Raw genomic sequence first — 11,895 nt, forward strand, 5'->3', positions numbered from 1 at the left:
GAGCCCGAAATCTAGTGTCGCGCGCAGTAAATGGACAACGCTATCCTAACTTGCACAGCGCACTTTATATTCTGGTTACACGTACGGGCCCGATTTTCTCGGTGTTTCATTTCATTAAAACGTCGTCTGGTGTCTTTAGCTGTTCATTTTATAAGCAAATGTTTTGCCTTGTCTCCGGAAAAGTGCAAAAATGCGACAATCATCTGTTAAAAAAAAATCAGATTTAAGATCAAAACGAGTAGATTAAGGTATTTTGACGTCGAAAAACAATGGGGCAAATCTCCTGAAAGTTAACAATACTGACAGGCCAAAAGGGGAAGGTCTAATATTTTTTGCGCACTTGTACAATTGATTTAGTGCAAACTTCTTTGTAATGCTGGTGTCTGTGAGTCTGTTGTAGAAATTACAGGACAAATACGTGTCCGAGTAATGTCTTTTAATGCCGCCCATTCTTTGACTTGGGAGAATTGCTCGTTATTACCCCACAGGCATCCCCAAATTAGAGTCCCTGGAACCTCACAGAAAAGAAATTATGTGGTACGAGTAGTGCGCTCCCGTGCGCGCGCGTGTGTGTGCGTGTGTGTGAGTGTCGCTTATTTACGCTAACGGCAGCTGTTATGTCGTATTCCAGCGCACTTATGATATGAGGCCAGGCTTTTAACCGGGATCAGCAGCCAAAGAATCTTCGCAATAAAGCATAGCAGTTATCGGACATTAGAGAGTTTTAGTATAGCGTTTTAGCTGTAGCGTTAACGTTTTGCGGGCCGCAATCGCGAACGGATAGCGCCTCGTTATGCTACGGTTAGCGTGCCCGCTAACGCTATGGGCGCGCTAAAGTGGTGCTTTCCGCTATACTAAAACTCCCTATTACTGCAGTAGCAGTGTGTGCGCGTACCAGAATGTTGGTCAATACACGTTCGAAATCTCAAAATGGCACGTGATGCTTGAGAAAACCAAAATCAGCCAGTTCGTACGCGCATAAAAATTACAGAGGCTCTGCTCCCCTGCTATACATCTGTGGGATAAATAATTTCGATTAAACGAACAGAGTAGGCAATGACGAATGGGGCCTGCGCCGCCCAAAGCTTACACAGCGATATTGCACTGCGTGTTGTCAGAGGGATGGCCGCCTTCGGAAGTCGAATGGCTCGTCTGGAATTTTATTTGCGGAATTTGCGCTCTTGGATGCAGCGTTTGGCCGTTCGGGTTTGTCGTGGCCACACAGACCCTTGGCGATTTTCAAGGGCTTCTGAAATACTTCGTTAGCGTCCTCTCAAAACCTTAAATTCTCTTCAAACACAGTAAATAAACGCGTCCATAGCTCAGATAAGGTGACCATGAAATACCCGATCCGAATAATATTACTTGCATCAGAGAACTCACAAATGATTTCATAAGGTTTTGCCTCTTTTCCTACGATCTTCGGAAAACGGGCACACCTTTTTGCGTTTACGTAATGTCACACAGGCAATATCCCCGAGCCCGTTTAGTCGCAGCACCAAAACTTCGGTTGGATGTATTAAGTATATCGTAATAAAATCAAAGCAGATACTAAGAATGCGGCGAACAAGTCTTCCAGCGCCGCTTCGTGCTGGCGATAAATAGCATTGAGCGTGCTTCCAGTCACGAAGGAAAGAGATAAAGCATATATGAACACCACTGCAGGGCTTCATTATGAGTGGGCGGCGTATATATTTCATGATTTGACGAGAACTACACGAAACATACTCTCTATCGACTGTATACAGCCCAAAATCTAACATGACTTCTGCTCTGACGTTCATACAACTTCACTGTAGTGTATATGGTATAAAACTTTACAATACTATTGTATACAACACTGCAGCGCAATAAGAAATAGAGCGGTGATTCATGCTGACACACGAAAGCCCGCCTATTTGCAGCGTGAAATCATAACTTGTTATCAGTGAATTTAAAGTCATCCGTGAATCGAACAAACTCCTTCTTTAAACTCCAAACTGCGCACACTGACGGGACACAGAAAAAGGAGTGACAGGACGAGCGCACCCTCACTTGCAGAACAAAATGCCCAATGCGAAAAATTGTCGGAAAACCGATTTTGCTTTGGTGGACAATACCACGCCCCGGAAACGTATTTTAATTCATATATACAACACAATTCCAATGAAGGGTGCGCTAGGAATCCTTTAATATTCATCCCTATTATGCAGCGCACCGTTGAGCATACTATACACAATTTACGGTTGGTTTGGGTAAAATCGTAATTAAGGTCAACTCGTAAAGAGTAAGTGTTATATGAACCTTGCTATACTGTTAAGAAATCGAAATGCTCGTGTTTTAACTCCACCCTCGTTTTAATTGTGCCGGAACGCAATCCAAGCGTAATTCGTTCGATTACTCTGTTTTTAACAGTACATCTTGTGCACTCATATACTTATACACAGGTTCACCAAACATACATAATCAGGAAACGGCAGACACCAAAGGGGTAAAACTCTAAGGAGCGAAACACTTTGTTCACAATAAATGTATAGTCCTAATGGTACTGGCGGACAGATCAGTGGTCGCTAATAAATTAATGGCCTCTGTTTTTTACTGTCTAGTTGGCAATGGATTTTAACTCTACAAGTCTTATTCTGAATTTATCTCACGAATACCGCTTTCCACATCTCTTAATTGACGACTGGATATACTCGTTGGCATGCATCGAGTACCGCTCCCCGCCGAACAGTTACCGCTTTATTTTTCTCTGCGGTTACCGCTATCTTTATGACCGCCCACAATCAAGACCGCTGCTTCGAAACGCTGGCATGCACGCCGCTTCGCACTGTGGTGGTCTTCGGTTCGATCTGGGTGTGTGAATGTGCGTGGAAAACTTGCAGTGGTCAACATAAGTGTTCAGTATTTTTTTTTTCTCGCGTTGTACCAGTGCAATAAATTAACCAAACTGCCGACGTTGGTTCGGCTAATTCGAGAACGCCGTAGATTCAGGTTCGTACGTGTTAATTGTATTGACAGTATTATTTCTGTCAAGATGAATGAATCGTGAAAATTCACGAATTAAAATCTATTCCTATAAAGAGAAGTGCCCGACTGGCTGACTGACTAACGGACTCACTCGCTCGGTCGGTCGCTCGCTCGCTCACTCACTCACTCACTCGCTCGCTCACTCGCTCGCTCACTCACTCACTCACTCACTCACTCACTCACTCACTCACTCACTCACTCACTCACTCACTCACTCACTCACTCACTCACTCACTCACTCACTCACTCACTCACTCACTCACTCACTCACCTATCAACGCCCAGCCAATACTGCTAGACCTAGAGAATTGAAATTCCGGGAGTACATTTGTGTCATGCCGTAGAGGCTCACTAAGGCGGGATTTTTCGAAATTGCACTCCTAACCGATAAAAAGGGGGAAACCGTGTTTTCGCAAATTCGTGATTGTCTCGCTCACCCCTTCAAATATCGAAGTGCTTTTTGCTGATATGTGTTGTTTAAAAGGGGTTTCAGGGTTTCGACCTGTCCCGTACTATTGGGGCGATTCCGCATTTCGGAAGAAAATTGGCGTTCTTAAAGATTCTCCAATAAATGTTTTACTGATGAATTTATCCGATTGTTTTTCGCTAATAAATGTTACTTATACAAATGCACGAAACCTGTTTTAAGGATTTCGCCCTCCGACGCCGTTAAAGGGCGACACGGGTTTTTCAAATGTTCACCGATGACGGGCCAAAAAGGCAAAAATGATGCGAACACCAAGCCAAACTGTTGGTTGTAGAAACCTTAAATTCGAAAGGCACATTCCTGTATGATGGAGGAGCTAAATATTACCGAATTTTTTCAAAAAGTACACCACTGAGAGAGCGAGATATATATATATATATATATATATATATATATATATATATATATATATATATATATATATATATATATATATATATATATATATATATATATATATATATATAGAGAGAGAGAGAGAGAGAGAGAGAGAGAGAGAGACTAAAAGATTCGTCCAGAAATTTTTGTTTTTACCGCACGCCCCTTGAGATATCGAACGAGTTTTTGTTGATATAGGTAACCAACACAAATGTGTAAAAACTGTTCTAGAAGGTTTTTTTCAGAGCAACCATCTCATAGGGAAAATCGAGATTTGCGATAAACTACATGTTTCCACGGATTTCTAAATAACTATAACGCCGGTTGATGCATCAATTTTGTTTCTGCTTACACATGCCGCCCATAAAGTTGTCAGTGCTTGGTCTGGAGATTGTGGAGCCCCAGCCCTTGAGGGCATGCGAGTTAAGATATAATGACATTTGTCTGTTTACCTAAGGGTACCGAGATTGCTTTCAGGCAACTTGCTTACTAAACCACATTTTAAGCCTCCTCAGATTGTCTGTCCTTTCCTCATTTTGTTTTCCCTTGCGGTCACTCTATTAAAAACTCCTAAATATCAGCTGTTTCCAAGGAGGTCGCAGTACCCGACTGGTGACCGTTTAAAGCACCCATGGACCTAGTTCACCGCCACGCAGGTGAATGACCAATCACTGCGGTTAAAAACGAGAAAGTGTGGCAACGACAGCATACAATTATATGAGTCGGATGAAATGTGCTCTGCGATGTGACAAATCGGAGTGCCAGCATTGGGAGGTCTTGCATTGCGAGGTATCGCAGCGCGGATCCCACGTTTCTGTCGAATCAAACGTTTGGCCTCTTTATTCATCATGCTTGATTCCTTAGATAGGTTACTCAGATGCCCTGTGGCGAAGCAGATGACCGGATGTATTCCACGGTGTGACCGCAATCCAACATTTTTTCTTTTATATAGCAACGCTCTGCGGGTCGCCCTGGAGTGTCTTGTAACACACCGCTAACCGTTTTTCCGCACTACTCACGCAAAAAAAGGTCAAATTAATCGCAATTCGGTATTTTCAGTACACGTTCAGTGGGTCGATACAGATCCTGTAATTTTGCGAAACATTTTGATGTATAGACCATGTGAGGATTCATGTGTTGGGTACATTTAGGTTCTTTTTTTTTTCTGCATGAAAAGCCCTGTCATTACTTTATCAGCCATCTGGAAATGCAGGGCGCATTATGCTCCAAGTAAATGCCACCACAGAGCTGATTGAATGAACTAGACTCTAAAGCATGCGATCTAGGTTTTAAGCGAATCTTCTTTCCTGTAATCGTACGTAGGCTAAAAAAAAACACAGGTTCTTTTAGGAAATCAACAATGCACCATAAGGGATGGTTCATAGCCACAATTGTCAGTCGAAATAACAACAGCGGGGTTTGGGTGATTAAACAATTGTTTACAAATTTTCGCTTGACTGAGCGCCAGACAGCTGTCTAATGACGAGGGCATGGATTCGATAGTGCGTGCAAATACAATGCGGCAATGCCCGTATTTGCATACAAGAAACCGAAGGAAAGTATATTAAAGCAGTACACATTAACAGTAGCGGAACATACATAATTACACGCAACTACTTCCCCCCAAAGTCTACTAATTACGCCGTTCATTTTGTCTCTCTCGCTTTCTGGTATTCCCCGTTTACTGCGACAGTGGCGAGCTTGCGGAAACCCCCTCGGAAAATTTTTCGATTGCCACGTAGAATGCACTTGGCTCTCGTATTGCAGCACGCGCGTGAGATTGTGAACAGTGTTTACACGTTTTTACAGCTGCTTGCGTCAATGCGAGAGTTTGGCTGCAGGCTCATAAGGATTCGCGGCAACATACAACGCATGGTTCGAAGTAACATCGTTCTGAAATGTTTTCTTCTTCTTTTTGTTTTGCTGACAAGATTTATTGTCATGAAAATTCAAACTGCGCTTTCAATTTTCAGATTTCAGTGAAGCATTAATGGTTGTTCTTAGCCTGTACGTGTATCCTTTTTTCGGGCGTCCTATATTAGTTATATTAGTGCAACGCTGTACCTCGTCGGCAACCAAGTCCCCTCAAAAATTAGCCGCGCTTTAAAACCCAACGTTCGTACATTAGAATAACAAATTTGAACTGTACCGTCATCAAATTGTTTACTTTTTTTATAAACAAAGAGAGGGTACAGCAGAACTCATAAATAAAGTTGAAAGCGCTCACGTTTTACGATGCCCATGGCGCGGGTGATACGTGCCGAATCGTTCTAGAGTAACTCCATTAATTTGCGCGTTAATTTTATTGGTAATTTAGTGCCGTACTTGTTACCGTTTCGAAATAGTAAGAGGTAACGCGATTTCATTAGTGTTTTCGAGTAACGCGTAGGAGACAGGTTGCTCGTTACTCGCGCGAGTAACGAGCAATGTGTCTCGTTACGCGTTACTCGAAACTTTTATGGAGATAAAACTTTTTACAAGGGGCTACTCGTTACATTTGACTACATAAACCATCTCTACACCACTTACTTTAAAAAAAGCCGGAGTAAGGAAGTGAAATGAAACAAAAATGCCCTCCCCTCCACATCAATTCCTTCCCCACTAGCACTTAGGAACACTACACCAAGGTTTCCTCCAAAATCGCGCGAGAAAAAAAAAAAAAAACGCGAGTTTTCTTAACTGTCTCTAAGCACACGCGTACACACACAAACTCACACATATACACGCCCACGACTGCCAGCCAGCCAGACAGACAGACGCAGGTAAAGTTTTAAGTAATTGAGGTGCTATATTTTCTTCTATTATTTCGAAGCTTGGTTGCTGTTGACGTCCGTGCACGCGAAATTGTCATGAAGCTCCCTAACAAACATATTTTCGTTTTGATGATAACTATTCAGGTTGAAGCGTTTGTTCGTGAATCGGGTTCCTGCTTTAAGAATTCATTCCGAGCAAGTCGTTAATGGTGGCAGGTGTAGTGCATTCAAATTGTGATAAATCATAGTAGCGTGAGAGTAAGGTGCGTTTGTTTTTTTGTTGTTCTTACGGTAACTCTAACGCGTTACTCTTATTCAGAGGTAACGTAGGACGGTAACGTTTTTTTTTGTTTAAAGGGGACGAGTAACGTACTTGTTTAAAATGTTTTTTTTTTCAGTAATGCCTACAAGACTGCTCTACACATGGTGAATATGAACATACTATTGTTCATGAGGGTGATGCTGGTGTAAATCCGCACTTTTTTGTACATTTCAGTGGATCACGTGGAACCCACCGGTGAATCGAACCCGTCCCGACACCTAAGCGGGCTCGTTAAGTACGGCAGGCCTGTGACGACTTGTTCGTGTAAAGACATGGCTCGATCAACTGTAGTGCGTACTTTGGAAACAGAAGCAACGTATCTGCGTGAATTTGTCCCTAAGCATGCTGCCAGATGTATGTGGCGCGGCTGTAAGCGTTTGGATGTAGAAAAATGCAGCGACATTGTAAATTCTCTGCCAATATTATCATTATCTCTTCTTCGGTTTTAGTTTCAAACAACACCACCAGGGTTACATACGGTTCAGTAAACCGTATCCACGCCAAACACATACTATATATTTCACGAACTAAAACTACATTTATAGAGCCTATCAACGGTCGGGGCTGTTATTTTCTCGGTGGAAATGCAAAGAAACACGTAGGAATAATTAAAAAAAAAAGCGTGTGATGACCTCTCCGAAAGCGCATTTCTTCGCACCGATTGCGCGTCTCCGAAAATTCGGGCTTTCAATCAATTCCAGGGGATGTGCCGTGTGCACAATTAAAAGTCTTAACCCTTTGACGGATTTTTTTTTCCTGTTTTATACAGACATGGTTGCATCTCATGCAGTGACTACTTTTACTTTATCGGCTGCGTGTAAAATTAGCTCTGAATCAGCAAATAAGGTTGGACAGCTGGATTAGCAAATAAGGCCTAGCTGCGCGGCTACAGTTTTCTTTCCTTGCCGCCAAAGCATCTCAAATTTGCGATGAATCAGGACTAAAAAAAGGAACGCTCTGACGTCTCTTATAAGTAGTTTTGCTCCAAAATAAAAGTTAACGGTAGGTTGAGTGCCGAATATTGCTTAAACGGCAGCATCTACAGCACCGCTAAACATCAGTGATCACCCCCGCTCGACATGACCGCCGAGCCGGATCTGATTTCAAAAAAGTGCCCTTTCAAAACTGTAGAAACCACTCAGGCAAATAAATAATAATAGGAAGCAAAAACACCCACGCCTTTTTGAAAAAAAATGCGCTTCACTTGACATATAAGAGCAGGCTTATGACGCGTATGGAAGCTCGATGTGGCGAAGCGGTCTGTAGTATTCGGCGTTGAAGCAAGAAACGTGCCGACAGCACGCCTCTTCCTTCAAGTCGGACGCGTAAAGTGTCCATGGGTCGTATCGTTGGGCTATACACGCTAAGGGCACTGGTCGCAACCGAAAGCCAAGGCACGGGGCCGGCAGAGGGGCAAGCTGTTCGGACACGCGAGCTGAGCGCGGGACCCTTGTCGAGCACGCCGGCTGTTACGAGAATTTCCCGCGCACAAAAGAAAAGCCCCGGTTCCTTTCGTCGAAGGAGGCTTCCGGGGAGCATTTCAACCGTTCATCACGACGACATGCCGCCCAAATTTCCCTTCTGGTTTATCGACGGGGAACAGCTTCACTGAGAAGAGGGGACAAAGCGGCCAGAGTCAGTCGCGCAAGTCGCTGATACGGCAGCGCGCAGTCTGCCAGGGCCCGCACAGGTCAGGCATCACGCGCACTGCCTTCGGTCGACTGAGGGAAGGTATTCTTCCACCTACCTCGTAGTACGGCCAGTCGTCCATCGCTGCCGTCGCCGCTCCGCAGAGTGTGGAAGAGATCCAGCCGTAATCCACCAGAAGAGACATTCCAGGTGCGACGGGCAAAGCCGACGGTGCACCTGTGGTCCGGAGCCGATGATGTCCGACTCAAGCACGGCTTCGAGCGAGGGGACGGACCGACTCTTCGCCAATCAGTCGGTGGAGGCTCGTCTGCGAGACGCCCACGCGGGACACGAGGTCCTTTCAGCGCAAGCCCTCCCGCGGCTGCCGGCGCCGTAGACGACGGTGATGACGACAACGAAGCACGAACTGCCGGCCGCCGACCGGCGGGCGCCGAGATTCCCGAAGCCGTCGGCGAGATTGCACCACGCGAGTCCAGACCTGGCGTCGAAGAGGCGGCAACCGGCGCCAGCTTCTTCTCCCGTCGTTCCGACAGGGGGCGGTCAGGAGGACCTGTCTTCTACCTCGGTACAGTTCCTCAGGCACGCGTGCGCTGCGCCTGTGGCGATGTCCGAGCGGGAGCCGAGGCGCCGCGGTCTGGTCGAGTCACCCGGGGAAGCTGCGGAGGCTTGTGCGGAGAGGACCGCTTTGCGGAAGCCGAGGATGCTGGGCCAGTCCTGAGGGGCGACGTTGAGATCATCACTCGCAACGCCAGTGTCGTCGTCCTGCCGTGCTACCTCTGCGCGGTGTGTCCAAGCTTGTGTCCGTTCGTGTCAGCGTGCTATCTCCAGACGTAGAAACTGGCCAGGAAAGGAGATCGAGAGGCTGGACACGACGCCGACAAGATTCAATATTTGTGCTTGTTCTTTTTTTCTATACCCACCTAGCCTCTTCCCTGTGTATTTCTCTCCTGTGAACCGTGCGCGTCTGTTTTTTCCAGAAACCGGCGTCGTCGGCGCAGGAATATCCGTGAATGAACCAGCGTTTCCCTCGCCACCGCTTCTTCGGCCCGATTGAGTCACACGCGCCCCTCTTTCTTTAATCGGATGCAATTTGCCCCCTCTCTTTGTTGACGCCGCGGCGAGATGCACCTTGGCGCGAGCGACCCTCTCGCCCGAGCGCGAACGGCTTGTCGCGCAGTGGTGCCCCGCTCCGCTGCGCGACCAACGGTTTCGAATTCACCGGTCCGCCCGGCGGGTTCCGGAACCGGTTTCCCCCACGTTTCACCCTTTCGCTGACTCTCCCCCCGTATCAGCGGCAGCGTTCGCTTTCCTCGACTTGTCCGCTTCCTCTTTCTCAATCCGACTCCGTGACGTCGCCCTGAATTTCATCCTCGCCGCCTGCCCTCGAACTTGGCTCCCATGCGGAATGGGGTTTTTACGCGCGGCCAAATTGTTACGCGCTTACCTCCTCGCGATGGAGCCCTTCGCTTGCGACGTCGGCGTCGTGATGTCAGCGCTACGTAGTAGCCGCGCCTATGCGTTGCCGTCGCGTCCGCGGTCAGCGTGCCCGATTTGAATGACGGCGCTGGGAGAGGGAGACCACGACGTAGCTTAATCGGCAGCTTCATTGTGACGTGGAGCCGGCTATTCGGGGGAACGACGGTCCCTCTTGCCCCCAATTAAGTTCGCGTATAGTAGTTCCTCTTGGAGCTACGGCTGTGTTGTCCTGTTGCAGAGCGCGTGCGACTTCTGGTGGGAAGTCCCGGTGGTCGGGCGCATTGCTCGAACGGGCATGAAGAAAACCAGCCGCCTGGCCCACTTCTCTTTTTAAATTGGCATCCTTCTCCCGCGCCATTGCTCCCGGCAAGCGTACTACCTGTTGGCTGTGTGTCACCACAAGCTGTGGGGCCAGGCTTTTCCAGGGCGGAAGCAGCATGGCCACCTTTCTCTCTCGTTGCGGCTCTGTGTTTGTAGCTGCCTTGTTTTTCTGACTCGGCCCCGTCATCTTAGCTACATCCTTTAATACATGGCCCCGGTCTCGATTTTACCAGATTGCTGATTCACTCAACGATAAGAGAAACCCGAGGAGAGATCCTAATCGGATGCCGTGGTTTTGTTCCAAAGTGAGCGATATCAACAAAGGCGTGGGCCCTCAAGGCTGTAGCGATGAGAGATTACATCCATGATGTGGCCAGCACGGTCAAGCTAATTTGGCCCTGCTTGCCAGCGCGGGTTTTTTGCCTCTATACATTTAAACCACGCCAGTAGAGTAGTTCGCACGTGCCCACGCATGCAGTGGCGACAATATTTTGGCTGTTGTCAACGGCCCTGCCGCCTCGAATACGACATGACACGCCGTGAGACAATATTTGGGGTAGCCTGTGCATGTGCCGCATACCAGAACGGCGACTGTACGCGGTATAGAGCCCCGGTTACAATTCATATGAGCACTATGCGTTGACGTTTATTGGCTCCAATTGTCAGCCCTTGTAGGGATGATGTCAGCGTTTCGCACTGCTGTTTAAAGGGAGCAGGGCTTTTTAACGACTGAAGAAAGGATTGAAAGCTCGTTTCGTAGCAGATCGAAGGCCGTTTCAGCTAATGCCGTCACGAAACAGAACAACTGAAGCCACTTCAAGCCACTTCAATCTGTTTGCGTGCCGAAACATTGTCCCCGAAGTAGCAAAGAAAATGTAGGGCGAGCAACACAGTTTCGGCGGAGATCCTGGACGAGGCTGTGACAACGAAAACGGCGCGCATTTTTTTCTTCAATGTACTCTTCGCGCGTGTACGGGCCCACGCCACATTTCGCAACTGTTCACTCGCAAGCGCTGTTTCATTGAAACATGCTTTTTTTTTTACGTGCAATATTGATGGCACGAACGAACCGCCATTTTGAACAAGCAGAGTTTACGGGTGAATCTGGCACTTTATTTATCTGACCCAGACCGTATTTTTTCCCCCAAGACCTACCTTTTTCACCGTCAATGTGCTTTTTACCACCGGCTTTGCTTGCTCAAACATTTTTACCTAACTTTCACACCACCCAAAAATCTTGGTATACAAGGTAAAAAGAAAGGTAGAAAGCTGCACGACCCCCCCCCCCCAACACACACACACACACACACACACACACACACACACACACACACACACACACACACACACACACACACACACACACACACACGCACGCGCACGCACACGCGCACGCGCACGCGCACGCACACGCACACGCACACGCACTCACACACACACACACACACACACACACACACACACACACACACACACACACACACACACACACACACACA

General features: G+C 47.1%; 1 protein-coding gene across 1 annotated transcript in view; it reads right to left on the reverse strand.

The window, feature by feature from the left end:
• LOC144179699 (nuclear factor NF-kappa-B p105 subunit-like) overlaps nucleotides 1-9,391 on the reverse strand; it is a 120,460-nt gene extending 111,069 nt beyond the window's left edge. The window contains exon 1 of the mRNA XM_077708146.1: nucleotides 8,697-9,391. Within this exon, the coding sequence (XP_077564272.1) occupies nucleotides 8,697-8,783 (87 nt within the window). The 5' untranslated portion in view covers nucleotides 8,784-9,391. The remainder of the gene's footprint in view (nucleotides 1-8,696) is intronic.
• Between the last annotated feature and the right edge of the window lie 2,504 nt (nucleotides 9,392-11,895).

The sequence above is a fragment of the Haemaphysalis longicornis genome, unplaced genomic scaffold (genome assembly GCF_048455015.1).
Source record: "Haemaphysalis longicornis isolate Haplotype H1 unplaced genomic scaffold, Haemaphysalis longicornis Haplotype H1 scaffold_1, whole genome shotgun sequence".
NCBI classification, from domain to species: Eukaryota; Metazoa; Arthropoda; class Arachnida; order Ixodida; family Ixodidae; genus Haemaphysalis; species Haemaphysalis longicornis.